The sequence below is a fragment of the Bos indicus x Bos taurus genome, chromosome 22, assembly GCF_003369695.1.
Source record: "Bos indicus x Bos taurus breed Angus x Brahman F1 hybrid chromosome 22, Bos_hybrid_MaternalHap_v2.0, whole genome shotgun sequence".
NCBI classification, from domain to species: domain Eukaryota; kingdom Metazoa; phylum Chordata; class Mammalia; order Artiodactyla; family Bovidae; genus Bos; species Bos indicus x Bos taurus.
The window spans coordinates 54286298-54309488 of NC_040097.1; the positions used below are offsets into that span (position 1 = coordinate 54286298).

The 23191-nt window shown below is 45.4% G+C and overlaps 1 protein-coding gene across 2 annotated transcripts in view; it reads left to right on the forward strand.

Annotated features, from left to right (window-relative positions):
- The first annotated feature begins 445 nt into the window (after positions 1-445).
- The window catches only part of OSBPL10 (oxysterol binding protein like 10), a 343241-nt gene continuing 320495 nt past the window's right edge, over positions 446-23191 (forward strand). The window contains exon 1 of one of the 2 annotated variants that reach the window (XM_027522264.1): positions 446-2366. In XM_027522264.1, the coding sequence (XP_027378065.1) occupies positions 2086-2366 (281 nt within the window). In that variant the 5' untranslated portion in view covers positions 446-2085. The remainder of the gene's footprint in view (positions 2367-23191) is intronic. The other variant, XM_027522266.1, reaches the window with a different exon arrangement.

The window sequence follows — 23191 nt, forward strand, 5'->3', positions numbered from 1 at the left end:
ACTCATACACAGACCAGCTGGCTCAGGCAATGTTATGCTGTGGTAACAAAATGGTTCCTGAAATCTCAGCAGCTGATAGCAAAGATTTTGTGCATGTGGCCAGCTCTGTCACACATTTCCTTAATCCAGGACCCAATTTGAAGGACAGCCTTGAACTGAGACACACTGCTCCCCTAGTAGGAGGGGGAGAAAGATGGTGGAACCACACGATGGCTCTTAGACTTATGTTTGGATGTAGCATCTATTACATCTGTTCTGTCCACTGGCCAAAAGAATTCCGTGGCCAAGCCTGAGGTTCATATGGAGGGAACATATTCCTCCCATGGGAAGAGATGATATTTTGAACCAAATAAACATTCTCATCCCAGCCACTAGTAACATTAGTTCCATTTTTGCAGGTGAGAAGACTAAGGCTTAAAGAGGTCACTTGATCAAGGTCATAGATTTGAATTCAGCCCAGTCTGGCTTCAAAGTTTGGTCCTTTCTACCATGCAGTCTCATGGCGGGTGGGGCGCGGCTATCTCTTTTTATACTGTGTGGACACTTGGGATTGTAATTTATTTGGGGGCACAACCATGTCTCACCAGTTCCAGAAGCTTCTCCATGAAAATTTCTAGAACTGAACCACCTTTGAAAGCTTCCTGGAAGGATATGGGGCTAGAAAAGGGTCAGGCTTGGAGAACTGGCCCCATGAGAGCTGACTCTATTCCATTTAGTAATTTTTTAACTGTTGAATTATTTACCTGTGTTATGAGTTCCTACATAGGGACCACCTATCAATCTTTTTGTTTTCGTGTGTGTGTGTTTATGTGTGTGTGTTTATATGTGTGTGTGTGTGTGTGTGTGTGTTGGGGGAGGGTAAGATCCTCAAAGCTCTTTTCTAGGTAATTTTTAGAAACTTCCAGATTGCACTGGATATTTATATGCACAAAAATGATGAGTGCAGTGGAGAGTGTAACCCATCTAATTTTGCAGAAGAGCATCAACTCAACTTTAGATTTAGAAACCCAGCTGCAGCTCCGTGTGCCTCCATTGGGGGTGGGGGCAGAAGTTACAATCAATACACAGAATACTTTGCTCTGTTTGTAGGTATCTGTGATCTCTCCTGCTTTCCGTGCAGTCTTACCCATTTCGGAGCCTCTGATTCCCAAGTGCATCGTGCTGTCTTGATAACACCAGATATGGTTGGATTGGCTAGGTTGACGTGTGTCCATCAGTGTAGGGATTAGGGTGAGACCAGAGCTGCGTCCAGGACACTCAACTGAAGGAGGCGCTTGCAGGAATCCGAGTACTCTTGCCCCACTCAAATCCTGGCCCGGGTGTCCACTGTGCATTTGTCATAACTCCAATGGGTGAAAACGCCCCGGGCGAGTTTACCTGGCTTCTTCTCCCCTCCCCTCCCAGACGCGCAGGAGAGCCCGGAGGACCTCCTAGCCCTGTTCCTCCTCTCGGCCAGCGAGGTCGATGTCCAGGTGACCGTGTACGTGTGTCCGGCCCAGGCTCGGTGCGGAAGACGGAGAGGAGTTGCGTGTGACCGGTGTTAGGCCGGGCGGGTCCATATCCGGGTGGACCCAGTGGGTGGGGCCGCTCCTCCCGCCAGGTCCCGAGGTGGGTGCGGGGGTGGGGAGTAACGCGCGGAGATTCCCTTTCGCACCTTCCCATCGAGAGGGGGCGGCAGGGTGTGGATTCCGGGCGTGCCCACCCTGCGGATCGGCTTCAAGAGCGCCCCGAGCCCCGGGCCTGAGCGGCCCCGGGGACTGGAAAGCAGAGAAGGAAGACCTGGAGGAGGGCTGGCCGAACCGGCCACCCGCTCCGAACTTGCCAGGCAAACTAGTGCGGAGGGAGGGGCCGGGGCCGCGACGGGGGAGGGGCGGCCGCAGCTGCATCCAGCCCCTTTGGCTTCCTTCCCAGCGCTCCTCGCCTCCTCCTCCTCTTCCTCCTGTATGAGTCAGGCGTTTCCCGGGGATTTGGAGCAGCCACGCGCGGCCCGGGCTCCCGGAGCTGTAGCCGCCGCCGCCGCGCCAGGAGCCCCAGCGCCGGGGCCGCCACCGCGGCGGGCCCCAGCGTCCCGGGCGCGCACGGACCATGGAGAGGGCAGCCCAGGGCGCGGAAAGCGGCGGGGGCAGCAACAGCAGCAGCCGCAGCAGCAGCCGCGCCACCTCGGCGGGCTCCTCACCCTCCTGCTCTCTGGCTGGCCGGGGGGTCTCCGGCAGGTCGGCGGCCGCCGGGCTTGGAGGCGGGGGCAGCCGCAGCAGCCCGGGCTCGGTAGCCGCTAGCCCGTGCGGGGGCAGCGGCCGGCGGAGGGAGCCGGCGCTCGAGGGCGTGCTCAGCAAATACACCAACCTCCTCCAGGGCTGGCAGAACAGGTAACGCGCCCGCCGTCCGCCCCTCCCTGCGCGCTGCTCTGTGTGAGTGTGCGCGCGCGATCGCGCCGCCGGCAAGCTGGGGCGGCCTCGGCACCCGGGCCCACCACGCGTCCCCGCTACCCTAGGTGCGCCGCGACCCCAGCCCGGGCCCACATCGCAGTAGTGGGGAAGGAAGGAGAGCCTTGGCACCTGCAGGGACTGGAGCGACAGGCGAGCGCGCTGGTCCCCGGGCCCTGCAGGCTAGCGGCTTCCGGCACCCTTGGAGAAGGACTGAGAGTAGGGGGCAGAGGGGCGTGCGCGATGCCTGTACGTAAGAGCTGGCCCCATCACAGCAATTCTGTCTACATCCTAGTTCATTTAAAACTTTATTGTTTAAAGACGCCACCACCCCCATAAATCAGCCAGTTATCCTCGGCAGTTTCCGGGGCGCGCGCTAGCCCCCCGCCCAGTTGGTGGCCGAGAGACACTGCGACGGAAGTTTAGTGTGGTTTTTTCTTTGACACTCTCTCCCCTTTCGAAATGGGCAGTTCGCTGTTTAAGTTATTTTCTCCCTTAAGGTGTTTCCTGAAGTTGCCTGCTCACTCTACTCTCCCAGTTGGGACACGTGGAAGGAGGGGTGCCAGGGCAAGGGGTCGCGGTGTGTGTGGACCGAGGTAGTAAGGAACACTTGAAAGGAGCAGACGGGGCACAGCATTTATGTGTAGGTGTGTGTGTGTGTGTGTGTGTGTATAGTTTTTCAAAAACAAGTCAAAAATACCAATATTCATGCAAGGAGAATGGGACTTTTTGGAGAGTTTGTTGATGAGATCTGTGTCAGGTCCTTAATAGCCCTTGAATATGAGGTCTTGTGGTTCTTAAGGATGCTTGCGAGATTTTCATCACATCCCGGGAGCTATTGCTTATCTCTGCTAGTTACTAGAGTACTTGGCGGTCTCTCCCTGTGTAAGTTTCAGATTGTTTCCAGCTGAAACTGCAGGCAGTTATTTACGTGAAGCTCTACTAGGAGAAAGTGTTAGTGGATCAGTTTTGTCTGGACTCTTTGCTACCCCACGGACTGTAGCCCGCCACGCTTCTCTTTCCATGAACTTCTTCAGACAAGAATACTGGAGTGGGTAGCCATTTCCTTCTCCAGAGGATCTTCCCGACCCAGGGGTTGCACCAGGGTCTCCTGCGTTGCAGGTGGAGAAGGGTGACTTCCTAAGTAAGGAAACTGAGTTGATATTTTAGGCAGAGAACTTTCCCCAGAGTTTCCTTGGGGATCTACTACTGTGTTAGTGGAAGCTGCACCTTAACTTTTGAATCCTTTTATTTCCCAAAATAGCCCCAGTGTCAATTCTTGAAAGCTGAAAAGGGAATAGGTAGAGTGCCAAAGAGAAGACAGATGAGAGGACTGAATCTGATTTCAGGTCCTGGTAATTGCCTTGTTAATGGTACCTGGCTGTGCCTTGCTTGTGTAGCATTTGATTTGTGTGTTGGACAATCACCTTTAATTCCGTTTTTTTCCCCCCTGAAGTGATTTATGAGGCCAACAGAGCTTTTACCCTGGATTAGTTACTTCACTTGGGGATGGCATTTTACCTGCAATGTATATTAAAGGATTTGTTCTTTGGAGTGGATTTAGGGGAAATTGGAGTAACTCATGCTTTTGTGTAATTAAATCCTCTGGAGTATTTAGGTTGAAGGCCAGATTGCGAAGAGGCAAAATTTATAACAATAATAATACTAATAACAGCACCAACAACACATACTTGATTGCAGGCTAGACAGGTGAAATGTACTGTGTATACTGCTGAAGTCTCATCTTTATCGAATTTGTTTACTGTGGGTTATAGCTGGCTGCCACTGTTTGTTCTTACCACAGTAGACGCATTGGTCTCAAAGCCTACCATTGCCTTCAAAAGCATCGTCTCTTCCTAGTGGTCAGGGTCTCAGCGTTGGGGTTTGTTTCCAGCTGTGGCTGAGGGTGCATCAGTGATCCGGAGAACGTCTGTGATGGCTGTGCCTGCATGCTTCTCCCTCCTCAAGGGGTCTTAGAAAGGAGGATCTGGACCAGTGAAAAGGAACAGGGAAGAGAACAAAGATGGAAACTTTGAAAAATATTCACTTATCAGTCATTTATTCAGGAACTATTTTATGGAGGCCCTACTATGTGCCAGGCATTGGGTCAGCTACTTTGGAGCTCCTGCTGTGTGCAAAACACATAGGCATCTTTTCATCACATAGTGGAGGGGGACACAGGATTCAAAAGTGGAAGGAAACCTCACCACCCACCCCCCAGGGGAAACACCTTGGTGTGAGTAGTTGGGCTGAGTCAAGCTCCCTGCATTTGGGGGCCTCATGGCATGTTCCTTTGCATTTTTTTTTTTTTTTTCCAAATTGTCTGCAGCTAGTGATGGATCTCCAGCCATGAAGTCCTTGGTGAGGCTGCTGTCTGTTGATAACACACCAGCCACCCACCAACAGTTTTTACTCTGGTGTCTGCTTGCACATCCCCAAGTAAAGCTTATATTTTAACATTCAGTATCATATTCTGCCTTAATTTATTTGTAGTGCTCTTACCCTCATCTGCACGTCCCGAGGAAGGCATTGTGGCCAGAACACAAGACCGGTGACATAAAGAGGGATGGCAGGAGGGAAAGCTACATGTGTGGGACTCGCCTAGAAGCGCACGTCCAGGACACTTGGTGCTGTCATTGGCTGAGAGGGTGCCACGTAATCGGAGTGGGGTGGGGAAATCCTCAGGAAGGAGTTTCTTTTTTTTTAAATTTAAATTTATTTACTTTATTTATTTTAATTAATTTATTTTAATTGGAGGCTAATTACTTTACAATATTGTATTGATTCTACCACACATCAACATGGATCCGCCACGGGCATACACGTGTTCCCCATTCTGAACCCCCCCCCCCCCCCACCTCCCTCCCCGGACCATCCTTCTGAGTCATCCCAGTGCACCAGCCCCAAGCATCCTGGCGATTCATTTCTTATATGATGTTATACATGTTTCAATGCCATTCCTCCAAATCATCCCACCCTCTCCCTCTCCCACAGAGTCCAAAAGACTGTTCTATACATCTGTGTCTCTTTTGCTGTCTCACATACAGGGTTATCGTTACCACCTTTCTAAATTCCATATATGTTAGTATACTGTATTGGTGTTTTTCTTTCTGGCTTACTTCATTCTGTATAATTGGCTCCAGTTTTGTCCACTTCATTAGAACTCATTCAAATGTATTCTTTTTAATGGCTGAGTAATACTCCATTGTGTATATGTACCACAGCTTTCTTATCCATTCATCTGCTGATGGACATCTAGGTTGTTTCCATGTCCTGGCTATTATAAACAGTGCTGCGATGAACATTGGGGTACACGTGTCTCTTTCCCTTCTGGTTTCCTCAGTGTGTATGCCCAGCAGTGGGATTGCTGGGTCATATGGCAGTTCTATTTCCAGTTTTTTTGAGGAATCTCCACACTGTTCTCCATAGTGGCTGTACTACTTTGCATTCCCACCAACAGTATAAGAAGGTTCCCTTTTCTGCACACCCTTTTCAGCATTTATTGTTTGTAGGCTTTTTGATAGCAGCCATTCTGACTGGCATGAAATGGTACCTCTTTGTGGTTTTGATTTGCATTTCTCTGATAATGAGTGATGTTGAGCGTCTTTTCATGTGTTTGTTAGCCATCTGTATGTCTTCTTTGGAGAAATGTCTGTTTAGTATTGAAAGCATTTCCTCTAAAGTCAGGAACAAGACAAGGGTGCCCACTTTCACCACTACTATTCAACATAGTTTTGGAAGTTTTGGCCACAGCAATCAGAGCAGAAAAAGAAATAAAAGGAATCCGCATTGGAAAAGAAGAAGTAAAACTCTCACTGTTTGCAGATGACATGATCCTCTACATAGAAAACCCTAAAGACTCCACCAGAAAATTACTAGAGCTAATCAAGGAACGTAGTAAAGTTGAAGGATATAAAATCAACACACAGAAATCCCTTGCATTCCTATACACTAATAATGAGAAAATAGAGAAATTAAGGAAACAATTCCATTCACCATTGCAACGAGAAGAATAAAATACTTAGGAATATATCTACCTAAAGAAACTAAAGACCTATATATAGAAAACTATAAAACACTGGTGAAAGAAATCAAAGAGGACATTAATAGATGGAGAAATATACCATGTTCATGGATTGGAAGAATCAATATAGTGAAAATTAGTATATTACCCAAAGCAATCTATAGATTCAATGCAATCCCTATCAAGCTACCAACAGTATTTTTCACAGAGCTAGAACAAATAATTTCACAATTTGTATGGAAATACAAAAAACCTCGAATAGCCAAAGTGATCTTGAGAAAGAAGAATGGAACTGGAGGAATCAACCTGCCTGACTTTAGGCTCTACTACAAAGCCACAGTCATTAAGACAGTATGGTACTGGCACAAAGACAGAAATATAGATCAATGGAACAAAATAGAAAGCCCAGAGATAAATCCATGCACGTATGGACACCTTATCTTTGACAAAGGAGGAAAGAATATACAATGGAGAAAAGACAATCTCTTTAACAAGTGCTGCTTGGAAAACTGGTCAACCACTTGTAAAAGAATGAAACTAGAACACTTTCTAACACCATACACAAAAATAAACTCAAAATGGATTAAGGATCTAAACGTAAGACCAGAAACTGTAAAACTCTTAGAGGAGAACATAGGCAAAACACTCTCCGACATAAATCACAGCAGGATTCTCTACGACTCACCTCCCAGAATATTGGAAATAAAAACAAAAATAAACAAATGGGACCTAATTAAAATTAAAAGCTTTTGCACAACAAAGGAAACTCTAAGCAAGATGAAAAGACAGCCTTCAGAATGGGAGAAAATAATAACAAATGAAGCAACTGACAAAGAACTAACCTCAAAAATACACAAGCAACTCCTGCAGCTCAGTTCCAGAAAAATAAATGACCCAATCAAAAAATGGGCCAAAGGAAGGAGTTTCTATAATGCATTAGTATAGTTCTTTGAAGAAAATATTTCAGACATTATAGCATGGTAGAGATTTGTAGGATGGCATTAAAAAGTGCATGTATTCTAACTTGCTTCAGTCATGTCCGACTCTGTGCAACCCCATGGACTGTAGCCCCACTAGGCTCCTCTGTCCATGGGATTCTCCAGACAAGAATACTGGAGTGGGTTGCCATGCCCTGCTCCAGGGGATCTTCCTGACTCAGAGATCAAATCCTTGTCTCACACTGCCTGCATTGGCAGGTGGGTTCCTTACCATGAGCACCACCTGGGAAGCCCCATTAAAGTGTAAATACCTCTAACAAATGAACACAGTTTCAGAAGGAGGTAGGTGCTCATAGATTAAAAATATATTTAGGGAATTTGCTGGTGGTCCAGTGGTTTGGATTCCATGCTTCCACTGCTGTGGGCCTGGGTTCGATTCCGGTTTGGGAAATTAGGATCCCACGAGCAACAGGGCATGGCACATATACATTTATGAAAGTGTGAAAGTGTTCGTCATATCCAACTCTTTGTGATCCCACGCGCTCCTTTGCCCGCCAGGCTTCTCTGTCCATGGGATTTCCCAGGCAAGAATACTACGGTGGGTTGCCATTTCCTTCTCACATATATATGATGCATATATCATATATATATATACATATATACATATATATGTATATATAAAAGATGGTGAAATAAAGGCATGTATTTGTGGAAATTTGTGTGGATCTAATGTCTTTGCTGATATTCACATTTTAATCTAGTGCACAATCTTTTCACCCACTTTTTGAGTTTCATATGGAATGAGTGTACCACGGGGAGAGTAAACCCCAGAGACTGGGGAGAGTCAGGCAGATGCCATATCATACGTGGCCTTGTAGGCAGGGGAAAGATTGAAGACTGTTACAGTTTGACAGAAGGATTTTAGGCAGGGAGGTGACCCGGTCTGCAACTTTCAAGAGCTCACTCTGGCTCCTGTGTGGAGATGAGATTTTCAGGAGCAGGTCAGGAAGCAGACAGGAGCGCAGCATGGCGGTCCAGGCAAGAGATGCTGGGGGCCTGGACGGTGGGGACAAGGGAAATGCAGAAAGGGACACATTTGGAGTGGGGAGGAGGGACATTGCTGAGGGGTTGGATGCTGAGGTGAGAAAGCAAGAGGGGCCAAGGATAGCTTAAACTTTTTTAAAATTGAAATATAGTTGATTTACAGTGTTGTGTTAGTTTCAGGTGTACAGCAAAGTGATTCAGTTTTACTTTTTTTTTTTTAATGTTCTCTTCTTGAGTATGTAGGCTGGGAGGCTGAGGCATCCTTCATGGATCCCAGGGTCACAGGGGACGCACCTGCCTGTGCGTAGGATAGGGGACACTCAGGAGTTCTGTTTGCTTCTGTTCAGTTTGAGAAGGGTAGATCAAGCAAGGATACAGTATGGACTCTCATTTGCCCTAAGGCTGAGTTTAGTCTTTGGCCAGAACGGAACTGCTCTGGGGTTGGTTTTAGCTTCTAGTGTTTTAGGGGAAATAATTTCTCATTAGATCTGGGAAGTGATGTTTAAATATTTGAGGGCTTTCATCGCCATTCAGTTTTTGATATTTGGAGGAAAAAAGACTGCAAATGTGGAGTCAGCCTCTAATTCTTTCTTGGGTGATTGGTGAGGTTGTAAGAACTCAGGAAAACACTGAAAGGCAAATCTTGAATGGGATGAAGTGGACGAGTGCTGGCATATGAAAACCTCAGGCCAGTGGACATGCATTTGGACAGTTAGAGCAGTGCGGACTCTGGGTCAAGTCCTGACCTCAGTACTGAGCACACCTGTTGCCTTGGGCCAGTTCCGTAATTGCCCTGGGCTTCCGCTTTCCTGCTTGCTTAAATGTTGAAGATGGTGTAACCTCTGCTCTTTTCCTTAGTTCAGTGTGGGGATTAAATGAAGACCTGATGTGTAAGGGGCTGAGAATAGTTCAGGATCTCAAGAAGGAGCTGTTTTTGGATCTTCAGTTTGCCCCTACTTTAGCGGACCCTTTCCGGTCCATAAAACTCTTGGTCTCTTTTTTGAATGCTGTGATGGCTCTGGGGTCCCATTTGCATAATTATCACAGAGTTCTTTGCAGAGAAGATGATGGGTTCTTTGAGGGGCAAGAGGTCATTTAAAACTTGGAACCAGGCATTTACGTTTCTGTCGGAAGTGACTTCCTTCCTCCTCCAGCCTCTAAACCCCATCTCCCTTTCACGCTTTTTCTCCTCCTCAACCCTTACCACCAGCTGACATGCTCTGTATTTTACTCTTTTGTCTTTCTGCACTTGGTATTAACTCCCTGAGGACAGAGAGTAATTTTGCCTGTCTTGTTCACTGCTGTATCCCTAGAGTCTAGAATAGGACGTGGCATATAATAAGGGTTCAGTAAGTATTACCAAATGAGTTAGCAAGTAAATGAATGACAGAAAAGACAAGCCAGGATTTAGTTCTATTTTGGCCAGCGTTTACCACTGTTCTTGCAATTCTTAATGCTCTACCAGCTTAAAGCCTCGTCCTTGAGTTAGTATGTTTATCGTTTGCCCTCTTCTCTGCAACATGTCATCAGCAGACATGCCCATCCTGACCTCAGACCCATGACCACCCACCCAAGGTGGACCTTTAGGAACCAGATATCCAGGGCTTGCTTTTCACTCGATCTGTATTAACAGACTTTGAGAAGACAGTGTGTAGCCTCTGGCATGATTTCCCAGGGTTTTGGGGTCACTTGGTCCATTTAGCAAAGTCAGTAGGGGCATATATTGACCTCAAAAGTAATACTGCATTAAAATGAATGCTTTTCGAGAATTCCAGTAGTTTTAGAGACAGTTGGTGGAGATACCAGGGTTGAAAATCACTGTTCTGGTTTAATGGTCTCGTCTCCTTGTGCTCCGAAGGATTTGCACGTCTTGCTGTCTGGGTTGTCAGATTGTTCTGAGGCCCCACTCACATTGTTTAGGGACCTTAGATGGCTTCATTGACAATAATTATAAAAGATGATTGCTCAGATCACAAAGCTGCTGATTATATTTATGTATTATATTGTAATATATACAACTATATATGTATAAAATATATAATAATATATGCATAGCATATTATCCTATATAATGTATACAAGGGGAAGAGGGCATAAGAGGATGAGATGGCTGGATGGCATCACTAATGTAGTGGACATGAACTTGGGCAAACTCCACGAGATGGTGAGGGACAGGGAGGCCTGGCATGCTGCAGTCCATGGGGCTGCAAAGAGTCCGACACAACTGGTGATGACAACATTATATTGTATATGATTTGTACTATACACATACATGTATATAATACATTATATATGATATATGTAATGTATGCCATATGTTAATCACCTTCTGTGGGATTGGCTGTCCTCTCACCCCTGCCTTATTTAAAGTGAACATGTATTTGATATTTATACCCAGTGGGCTTCCCTGGTGGCTCAGATGGTAAATAATTTGCCTGCAGTGCAGGAGACCCAGGTTCGATCTCTGGCTCAGAAAGAGCCCCTGGAGGAAGATGTGGCAGCCCACTCCAGTATTCTTGCCTGAAAAATTCCATGGCAAGAGGAGCCTGGCATAGCTACAGTCTATGGGGTCGCAGAGTCGAACACAACTGAGTGACTAACACACACACACATGCACATGCATGTGCATGCTTGCACACACACCCTGAATGGTGAGCATGATTTTCCTTCTCTTTTTTCCCATTATTTTTTCCCCCTAAGGTGAACGTGCATCCATTTTGCAGTTTGAAAATATTATCGAGAAAAGGAAAGCTGCCCATACCTTTCCACATAATCTCTGAATAACTGAATTTTTGAGGGTAAATTTGAAGTCTTATATATTCGTTCAGAAAATACACAACTCATAAAAATACGTAGTTCAGTGAATTTTCACACACAACCAGATCAAGAAAAAGCAGCCCCTTCATCCCATCCCTTACTGTCATCCCCGGCCCCTGTAGGTGCCACTATTCTGACTCCCAATACCATATATTATTAGGCCTATTTTTTAATTTCATATTGTAATGTGATCTTTTATGTCTGGCTTCTTAGCCCCATTCATGTTGTGGTCTCTTTATTTCCACTGCTGTTTGGTATTCCGTTGTATGAATGTACAAAATATATTTGTACCTATTATAGGTTGACATTTGAGTTCCTCCCAGTTTTGGGGCTCATATGAATAGTTGTGGGAAATACACGCATACCTGTCTGTGGGTGGGTACCTAGGTGTGGAGGTGTTACAGATGTCCCACTCACGAGAGGCATCCAGAGAGTTTTCCAGAGTGGTTGTGTCTGTTAGTATGCCACCAGAAATGTGAGCGAGTTCTAGGTGCTCCACAGACTCATCCATACTTGACATTGTCTGTTCTCGTCGTAGCCAATCTGGTGGGTGTGTGTCGGTATCTCCTTGTGGTTTTAATTTGCCCTTTCTGATGGCTAATGAAGTTATTAGCTTTCTAATATCTGCTTTTTTTCTTATTAAATTGTGGAATTTCCTGTGTATTCTGGGTCTGAGTTCACTGATAGGTTTCTGCACACGTGGGCACAGGTGTTCTATATACAGAGAAAGCAGCTTCTTTCATGCCATGGTTTGCGAGTTCCTCTCTTACTAGTGTCTTGATAAACACAAATTCTAAATTTTAACATAGTCACATTGTCAATGTTTTCCCTTTTTGTTGGGTTCTTTTTGAGCCCTGTTAAGGAAATCTTTACCTGTCCCATGGTCATGAGATGGTCTGTGATGTTTTCCTTTTTTAAAATATTTATTTTTATCTGTGTATTTGGCAGTGCTGGGTCTCAGTTGCAGCACGTGGGGTCTTCTGTCTTCGCTGTGGCGTGCAGACTCTCGAGTTGCTGCGTGTAAACTCTTCAGTGGCAGCTTGCAGGGTCTAGTTCCCTGGCCAGGGATTGAACCCTGGCCCCCCTGTGTTGGGAGCATGGAGTCATATCCACTGGACCACTAGGGAAGTCTCTATGACATTTTGTCTTAAGAAACAAGCTTTCATTAATTTTAAAATAATAAATTAATTTCTCAGACATTGGAGTTGATACTGGGGGAATGTGGACTGCTGGCAGAAGCAATATGACTTTAAGGCTTCCAGTCTGTGTTAGTTTTCTTATGGCTCTTATAAAAAATGACCACAAACTTGGTGACTTGAAACAATAGAAATGTATTTTTTCATGGTTCTGGAGGCCAGAAGTCTGAGATTAGTTTCACTGGATGTAAGTCAGGGTGTTGGCAAGGCCGTGCTCCCGCCGGATACTCTCAGGGAAAGTTCTTCTTGCTTCTTCCAGCTTCTGGTGACTGCCAGCATTCCTTGGCTCGTAACTGCATCACTCCCATTTCTGCCTCTGTCTTCGTGTTTCCTTCTCCTCTCTGTGTGTCACATCTCCCTCTGCCTCCCTGTTAGAAGGATTCCTATGAATGTGTTTGGGGTCTGCTTAAAGAATCCCTTCATCTCAAGATCCTTAAGTTAATCAGTCTGCCATTAGGATTTCCCAGGTGGCTCTAGTGGGAAAGAACCTGCCTGCCAGTGCAGGAGACATAAGAGACAAGGGTTTGATCCCTGGGTCAGAAAGATCCCCTGGAGGAGTGCATGGCAACCTACTCCAGTATTCTTGCCTGGAGAATCCCATGGACAGAGGAGCCTTCCAGGCTAGGGTCGTTAGGGTCGCAAAGAGTCAGACACGACTGAAGCAAGTTAGCCTGTGCCAAAAACTTTGCCATATAAATTAACAGTCACAGGTTCCAGGAATTAGGATGTGAACATCTTGGGGGTAGGGAATGGCATTCCCGCAGTCATGAGTCCAAAGTGGTTCTTAAGCTCTTTGGCTCCCTTCTCTGTCCACCGTGCCTACCTTCCACTGGTTGCCATAGAGACAGCCATCTCTTTCAGGGAAGGACACAGGCTGCTGTCATGAGTGTAAGTGGGCTTGTTAGGCCAGATTGGTGGGCTCATTCATCTCTGTCTGCCTGGACAGAGCTCTCGGGCAAGTATTAAGTAGGTAATATTGTGTGGAAAATTGTTTCTAATACCCATGAGTAAACCTAATTTCCTTTGACGGGCCAATCAGAGTTTCTTTGGGGTTTCTTTAAGTACTAATTGAGCAGTTAGTTTTGGAAGAATACAGGTAATAATCTGTGCTTTCCATTTTATCATCAGAATGACTCATTAGTCCAAAGGCTTCTTTTTCAAGTCCTAATAAACATACAATACGATTATCTTAGATGTTCCATTTGAATTTTGATACTTGTTTATAGCATATGACCACTGCTTCAAAAGGTACAGAACATTTCCATCCCCTCAGGAAGGTTCCTTGTGCTTCTTTCCAGTCCATTCCCCTTCCCTTGCAATCTATTTCTGATTTTTATCACCATGAATTCGTTTTGTCTCTTTGGGCTTTATGTATCAGTGGGTGGAACCATTAGAGCTTATCCTTTTCAGAGTCTGGTCTGTTTAACTCAGAAAGATCTGAGTTTGGTCCTCTTTGCCGCCGCATCAGTCATTTATACTGGATTTCTTTCTGTTGTTGAGTCGTAGTGTACTTGTGAATATACCACAGTTTGCTTATCTGTGTACTCATAGGTGGATGTTTGGGTGGTTTCCAGTTTTTGGCTGTTACGAACCAAGCTGCTGTTCGTGTACAAGTCTGTGTGTGGACGTGAGCTTCATTTCTCTTGGGTCAGTACTGGGATTGGAATCGCAGGTTCCTAGGAGAGGTACGTGTAGAAACTTAGAATGGCTGGATCGTTCTCCACCCCCACTATCAGTGTATAAGTGAGTGGGTCACTCCCTGTCCCGGACACCTTCTGTGATGCCTCTTGGGAACTTTTGGAACCTGAGACTGCCTCCTTCTCCTGGAGTCACCTTGCTTCTGAGGGGACAGCCTGCAGGACCACAGGCTGGTGACATGCTTAGACCCCCTTGCCAGTCCAGCTTTTCCTCGTTTTTGCTGCATGACCTTGGCAATTCGCTTACCTCTGTGGAGCCTGGTTTCCTCCTCTGTGCGTGATGCCAGCCTTGTAGCATTGCTGTGAGCTCCTGCAGGCATCGGGCCCAGCATCAGGCCTGGCATACAATAGTTTATTTTCTAGGAGTCCAGTATTGTAGGGGGCTTCCCTGGTGGCTCAGAGAGTAAAGAATCTGCCTGCAACATGGGAGAGCCAGGTTCAATCTCTGGGTTGGGAAGATTCCCTGAAGAAGGGAATGGTTACCCACTCCAGTATCCTTGTCTGGGAAATTCCATGGACAGAGGAGCCTGATGGGCTACAGTCCATGGGATCGCAAAGAGTCAGACATGACTGAATGACTAACACACACACATACATACACATACACACACATACACATGCACACACACACAGGAGCCTGGTGGGCTGTAGTCCATGGGATTGCAAAGAGTTGGACACAACTGAACGACTTAACAGACACACGTGCTTTAGACCAGTGGGTGACTTGGTGGAACCTGGGGCTGAGTTGGTGGCCACTTTAGACCCAGTATACAGGTATTTCTCAGACCTTCCTCCCCCTGCGCTGGGGCAGGTGACAAGCGGTTTTATCTGTGTAGTGGATGCTGGTCTCCACTGGCTGTCCATCACATGGCCTGGCAGGGTGTGTCCCATCAGACAGCAGTTTGAGAACCCTGGGAGGAGAGGAGAGACGGCCTTTGTGTCCTGAAAGCAGGATTGAGATGGTTGTGCTGGAAACATGGGAGGCTCTCTGCATGTTTCCTCTGGGTGGCTCCTGATGAGTTTCGGGGCTGGCCAAGACAGAATTAGAAAGAAAGCCATCCAGAATTTGCTGGTTGATAACCCAGACTTGATGGGATTTGGTCACAACCCAATGCTGTATTTGTGCCTTGTACAATGATACCAAGAACAGCACTGCAATCAGGAAATGTGCACGATTCTGTTCTTTGAAGGCATTTGAGTCATGAATAACTTGTTCACGTTGGGCGGTAGTTTTCAGAGGAATGTGTTTGTATGTGGTTTGGTCCCTTTCTAGAAATCTTTTGATGAAAATATAACAAGTTGAAAGGCCCCGACATCATTTTTTTTTTTTTTTTTCGGCTGCACTGGGTCTTCGTTGCTGTGCACAGGTCTCCTCTAGATTCAGTAAGTGGGGGCTACTCTCTAGCTGTGGTACGTGAGCTTCTCTTTGTGGTGGCTTCTCTTGTTGGCGGAGCACAGGCTCTAGGGCGTGTGGGCTTCAATAGTCAGGGCACCTGGGCTCAGTAGTTGTGGCTTGCAGGCTCTAGAGCGCAGGGGCACAGGCTTAGTTGCCCTGAGGCAGGTGGAGTCTTTTTAGAGCAGGAGTCAATCCTATGTCCCCTGCGTTGGCAGGCAGCTTCTTGACTGCTGAACCGCCAGGGAAGTCCCCAGCATCGGTTTTTAGTACCTCTTTCCCAGGATGTGTTAAGTGTTTAGGCAGTGCTGGTCACGTGGCCGGTGAACCACGAGCAGGGACTGGGAACCGCCCAGGACGCCATGGGATTCAGGTTCTCCCAAGTGCAGGTGGGACTCGGTGCTCTGTGTGAGTCCCTTGGTCCAGAGGAGTTAGGTGGATTAGGTGATAGGTGCATCCCGGTGATGGTCACGTCATCAGAACTGTGGTGGGCTGTGAACCGTGCAGGGAATGCCACCACGAAGGTTTTCCTGGGCCCTTTGTTGCTAACTAGAGTCTAGACAGAAGTGGGAGACTTTCCAAGTCCTGCGTGAGCTGGGGGCTGCAGCCCCCAGACACGCACACACCTCTCTGTGTGTAGTTAGGCCTGACGGAAGGTTCACACCCACGTACTTACTGAGGGCCTTGTGTGTATATGCCAAATGCCGTGCAGTATAGCCAGAGAAAACTCTAATTCAAAAAGATGCGTGCACCCCACTGCTCATTGGCAGCACTGTTCAGAAGAGCCAAGACATGGAAACAACCTAAATGTCTGTCAGCAGTTGAATGGATAAAGATTTGGTACATATACATGATGGAATCTTTGCCATCAAACAGAATGAAATAATGCCATTCGCAACAACAGGGATGGACCTCAAGATGAAGTCAGTCAGACAGGGAAAGACAAATACTGTATGATACCCTTATATGTGGCATCTAAAATATGACACAAATGGACAAATTTACAAAACCGAAACAGGAAAAAAAAAACCGAAACAGGTTCACAGACATGGACTTGTGGTTGCCAGCGGGAGACGAGGGGAGCGACTGGGAGCCTGGGATCAGCAGATGCAAACTCTTACATGCAGGATGGATGCACAACAAGGTCCTACTGGATAGCACAGGGAACTAGATTCAGTATCCTGCAATAAACCATAATGCAAAAGACCATGCAAAAGAATATATGTATGTTTAACTGAATCACTTTACTGTACACAGAAATTAACACGCATTGTACATTAACCATGCTTCAGTTAAAAATAAATAAATGCCATGTGAGATGTGAGAGACGAAAGAAAACAGCACAGGTCCTGCCTTACAGGGCTGGCAGCCTGTATCAGGGGTGGCAGACTTTTCCCATAAAGGGTCAGACAGTTAATATCTGGCTTTGTGGGCTCCACAGTCTCCATGGCAACTCCTCTACTCTTCCATTGTAAACAAGCGGGTGTGTCTATGTTCCAATAAAACTTTGTTTACAAAAACAGGTGGTGGGCTGGATTTAGCCTATAGGCTGTGGTTTGACCATCCTTGGTCTGAAATGACGTGTGGACCCCTTACTCAGGTAGTCGGGGCAGCTGAGTGTTGTGGCTAAGGGTAAGGATTCTGCGGTCCAGCAGCCTGGGCTTGCATCCCAACCTTGCTGTTGACGATTAATACCTGTGTGGCCTTGACCAGCTATTTAACCTCTCTGTGCCTTGATTTCTTCATCTGTAAAATGGGGATGTTACAGTGAGTGTGTCATAGGGTTGTTGGGATCAGCGGCCAAACTTCATGTAAAGGGCTTAGAATAGGGCATGGCACATGGAAAAGGAATGGCTACCCACTCCAGTACTCTTGCCTGGAGAATCTCATGGACAGAGGAGCCTGGTGGGCTACAGTTCATGGGCTTGCTAAGAGTTGGACACGACTGAGCAACTAACACTTTTTTATGATATGGGGTGGTGGGTGGTGGTGATGCTACCCGAGAAGAAGCTCCAGGGGAGAGCCCCATCTCCACCTGGGGATAGCAGACAAGCAGGTGAGGGGAGACCTAGGGTATTGAACAGAGGGGTTCATTGTGCAGCCTGGGGCTTGGGGAGGGCTTCCCTGGTAGAAGCTCTGTGGGTACAAAGGTTGGGAAGTGTGGAGTGAGGGAGATGGTTTGGTACGGCTGGAACTCAGGTGGTATGTAGGCTGTGGCCAAAGACCAAATGGTAAAAGTAGATTGTGTTGGAAAAACCTGCTTCCTGAAGGACTCTCAAGCCACCGACACCACAGGTCATAAAATGTCAGTGCTACCAGAATCAGACGGGATACCTTTGTGGGCCCAGGGGCCCTTGGATGCTTTAGATTTACAATTTAATCCTTAACATGAGATAAGAGGTGCTACAGATCTATCCAGCCTTCCCTTCTATAGTCATAGATCCCTAGTTTTTAGCTGTATACGTGCTTTATCCTTGAGAAAACTATCTTTGCACCGCACAGTCCCCCTTACAGGGGAACAGAGTTGTCACATAATAGTTTCCTGGAACTTCCTTTTGTACCTTTCCCCCTTTTTCCCCTTTCTTCTTAAAATAAAGACATGTGGCCAAAACTGGAATATAGACATGATGTCTGGAATTGCAGCAGTCATCTTGAGTCTTTAGGCAACTTGAATGAAGGCCATAAAGACAGAAGACACCTCTGAGGACTTTGTTGATCAGAAAAGTGAAAGTGTTGGTTGATCAGTTGTGTCTGACTCTGTGCGACCCTATGGACTGTAGCCTGCCAGGCTTCTCTGTCCATGGAATTCTCTAGGCAAGAATACCGGAGTGGGTTGCCATTCCCTTCTCCAGGGGATCTTCCTGACCCGGGGATTGAACCAAGGTCTCCTGCGTTGCAGGCAGATTCTTTACCATCTGAGTCACCTGGGAAGCCTCAGTTGATCACCTCACAAATCCTGGGCTACTATCTTCTGGAATTTTTTATGATGGGCATAATAAGCCTCATTTTTAAGCCACTGTTCACAGCCAAATCTATCCCTGACTGTTGCAGGTGGGATCTCTATTTTGCAGGTGTAGAAACTGAGGCACAGAGTGACCTACATGGCCTTGCTGGTAAGTTGGGGAGTCAGGATTGGTCTGACTCTGGGGCTTGCTTTCTTTTCACCGCCCTGGAAGGAACTTGGAGACCTTCTCCCCCCTCATTTTATAGATGAGATCACTGAGGGCTTTGCCTCAGGGTAAAGCAGCCACGCATTCCACTGCAAGGCAGTCATTGCTCAGCATTATTCCTGTTCGCTCTCTCTAGCCCTGGCCTTCCCTGGGAAGGGCCCCTGTGCTGTCGTTAGCGATTTTCTCGCCCAGCGTTGGGTGGCATCTCTTTCTGTGAGTAGATGATGTTTGGTGGGTTTTTCCTGGTCAGAAGCAGGCACTTTTTCGGGCTGTGTGTTCAGAGCTCTCACAGCCTCGTCTCTTGCCTCCTGCAGTCCTTCGGAAGATCTTTCCATGTCTGTCCTGTCCTGTCTTCATTCGGGCTCCCAGGACAGGCTGAGGGGGCTCTTGGACCCTGTGAGTCTTAGGAAGCTCTGGCCGGAGTCTTAATTGCCAGGGAGGCCTCCCAAATCCACACTCCCAAATCAGAGTGTGGACTTTGGGTGAAGTGGGATCGCATGTTTTGAATGCATTTTGCTTCTGGGATTCTTATGTAGCTGAGTTCCACCCTATTACTAATACCTTAAAAATGGGCCTCCCGACCCCTTTGGTGAACTTGGGCGAACTTTACAGAGCTTTACTGTGTACGTGTTCCAGCTGACTCATTTCATGGATTGAGCCCTAAAAAATGGAGCAGGACGAAAGCCAGTGTGTGCTGAGAATGCTGTTGGGAGAGTATTGTTGCACACTTATTTATCTGTATCTGTATCATATTGCGTTTTGTCACTTTTTACACTAGCAGTTTTGTCACTTTTGATACTAGCAATATTCTTGTGGTCATTTTTATTCTCCCAGCTAATCTGCGCCTTTTTCCTTTTTGTGAGAAGTCTGCCCTTGAAACCTTGGCCCAAAGTGCATTGTAACACTGTTTTAGTCATTTAATTAACTTGGAGTTTCCTGTAACTGAACTTTTTGTTAAACATCACTTTCTGTGATACCCTTGCAGTGAGCTGAAATTCAGGAAAAGAGTATTGAAAGCCAAAACTCTACATTTTTTTTTTCTCACATTTTTCTCACAAGATAGGATTGACATAAAAGTGCTTTAGAAAATCTCTGTGTCAGAGAAACAGGACTAAACTTATGGAGTCAAGCTTAAGCCTGGGGGGCGTCATCTTTTGGAACATAAGCAAAGCATAACCTATCTAGGAAGAGACTAAATCGCAGTTGCTTATGTCATGAAATTGAATTTCTGCTTATCTAGAACTGGCTTCCTTTTCCTTTCCAGCAATGTAGCAGTTATTGGTATTCTTAGTGTTTTTTGTTTTGTTTCCATCTTTAGTTTTGCTTTTTTAGTTTGAAGCTGTAAATTGCTTTTGAAAACTACAAAGTGTACATTTTGTACTAACTACATATAACTTGTGATCTGATTCTTTGTGTGTGTGTAAATGACATTATTATGACAGAAAATTTGTGTGCAGTCTATAGCTAACAGTACAGTATCCATGTTAATTGTTTGATGTTAATATTTGTACCCTGAAGGATTTAGGGGTCAAAGGGCATTATTTTGGCAACTTACTCTCATGTGGTTCTGGAAAAATATATTTTTAGAGAGAAAAGATAACCTTGTGTCATTGTTGGAACTGTGTTAAAAAGTTAGCAAGCCTTTGTTTTGCCCGTTTCCACTTCTTTGGGCTGCACTGGGTCTTCCCTGCTGTGGTCAGGCTTTCTCCGCTTGCAGCGTGTGGAGGCGGCTCCAGTTGCAGAGCGTGGGTTCTAGACTGCGTGCGCTCAGCGGTTGCCCTGCGTGGACTGTGTTTCTGTGGCATGTGGGATGTTAGTTCCCTGAATCAGGCATCAGTCTGCATCCCAGGCAGTACAAGGCAGATTCTTAACCACTGGACCACCAGGGAGGTTCCTGGCCTGTGTTTAAAAAAAGACTATGGGGCATGCAGCATATACTTCTTGGGTGAATGTAGCATGTAGCTAATAAAAATTACCCAGTTTGCCTTAACTTTAATCTTCTCAAGTGGCCACTCAGGCAGCCATTCTGTGGTCTTCATCCACTACTTTTGGAAGCTGCTTCAGGTGTGGTAAGATAGACAATTCCAGATGTTAACCGGTGGAAATTGTTCCTGCCTGTGAGCAGCTGTCCATGAAACTAGGTAAAGCTGCAGTATTTGCAGCTTATGGAAAGAACGTTCAACCAAAGGCTTGGACAGTTTGTGTTTTTATCCCTTTCCTGTTTAGTTGTTAATTTTCTTTGAATGTCAACCAATTTGTTTTCCATCCATAAACAAGACAAAGTGGGAGATATATTGCTTGTTCCCTCTGTGACATAGAAAGAATGAATGATCATTTATAACCACTTTAAACCTACAACTTTATTTAAGAAATACATTCTATTACCTAGAATTATGGTGATCTTTGTTGTAAAATTACCTGTAAGCATTGACTAAAGAGGACAAAGGCACTGTGTCCCGGGAGTTTTGTGTGATGATGGACTTGCTTCTGGGAGCAGCAGCTCTGGGCTCGTTGATGGCCGTGACTCCGGGGCTGTAGATGAAGGCTTTGGGACTGGGCGTGGGCTCAGCGCGTCTCTCCTCTCCCGCTGGTTACCTTTCCACGCTGTTGATTGTGTCCTTTGAGGCCCGAGGGTTTTAAAGTTGGCTGTCGTCCCGTTTGTCAGTTTTTGCTTTTGCTGCCTTTGCTTTTAGTGTCATAGTCAAGAAATCATCGCCAAGTCCAATGTCATGAAGCTTTTCTACTGTGTTTTCTTTTGGTGTTTTATAGTTTTAGGTCTTATATTTAGCTATTTAATCTGTTTTGAGTTAATTTTTGCATACAGTGTAAAATAAGGGCCCAGCTTCATTCTTTTGCATGTGGATATCCAGTTTTCCCAGTACCACTTGTTGAAGAGACTCTCTTTTTCCTGCTGAGTATTTTTCAGAGATCTTATGACCACATAGAGAACCACATGCTGTATGGGCTCTCTATTCTATTTCACTGGTCCACTTGTCTGTCTTTATGTCAGCACCACAGTAAGGTGATCACTGTAGCTTTGTAATGTGTTTTGATATTAGAACTGTGACTCCTTCAGCCTTCTTCTTTTTTAAAATTATTTTGGTTCTTCAGGGTCCCTTGAGATTCTGTATGAATTTTAGAATTAATTTTCTATTTCTGCAAAAAAAAAAGTGTCACTGGGATTTTGCTAGGGTTTGCACTGAATCTGTAGATCACTTTGGCTGGTATGAGCCTCTTTAAGATGTTGTCTTAAAAAAATATTAAGTCTTTCAATCCAAGACATGTGGGTTAGCTTTCCATATATTTATATCTTCTCTAATTTCTTTCAGAAATGTATTGTAGTTTTTAGTGCATAAGGTTCTCACCTTTTTGGTTAGGTTTATTCTTCTAAAATTTTTTTTTGAAGTTTAGTTGATTTACAATATTGTGTTAGTTTCAGGTGTACAGCAAAGTAATTCAGTTATATATATATGTGTGTGTGTGTATATATATGTGTGTGTGTGTGTGTGTGTATATGTATGTATGTATTTTCAGCTTTTCCATTATAGGTTGTTGAGTGAAAGGTACTGAATATAATAGTTTAGATTTATTATTAAGTATTCGTTTTGATGCTATTGTAAACAAAAACTGGTTTTTTTCTGTTGATTTTTTAAAAAATTATTTATATATTTTTCCTCCCTTCCCCCTAAAATTTATTTTTAATTAGAGTATATTGTTTTGCAGTGCTTTGTTGATTTTTGCCATACATCAGCATGAATCAGCCGTAAGTATATACACGTACGTCCCCTTCTTCCTGAGCCTCCCTCCTGCCTCCCTTGCTCTGTTGATTTTTTTATCTTGCAACTTTGTTGAATTCTTTTATTACTTCTGACAGGTTTTTAAAATTGTTGTGGAGTCTTTAGTAGTTTTTATACATGACATTTGCAAAGCTAGTTTTACTTCTTCCTTTCCGGTTTGGATTTCTTTTTCCTGTCTAGTTACTCTGGCCAGAACTTCCTATATTCTGTTGAATAGAGATGGTGAGAGTGGATGTCCTTGCCTTGTTCCTGATATTAGAGGAAAGAGTTTCAGTCTTTTGCCATCGATTATGATGTTAGCTGTGGAGTTTTCATAAATGGCCTTTATTATGCTGAGGTAGCTTCCTTCTATTCCTAGTTTGTTGAGTGTCTTTATTATGGAAGGGTCTGCCCCCTGCTTTTGTAAAGTGCTGCTGAAACACACTCATGCCCACTTGTTTGCACATTGCCCATGTCTGTTTTCACTCTACAATGACAAAGTTAAGTAGTTGCAGCAGAGACTTTGAGGCCAGCAAAGACTGAAATGGTTACTGTCCGGCCCTTTTCTAATCGCTGCTTTCAGCTATTAATGTGGTAAATTACATCGGCTGCTTTTTGAATTTTGAACCAGCCTTGCTATTCTGGGATAAACCTCACTTGGTTATGGTGTGTTATACTTTTTTATGTTGCTGGATGCAATCTGCTAATATTTT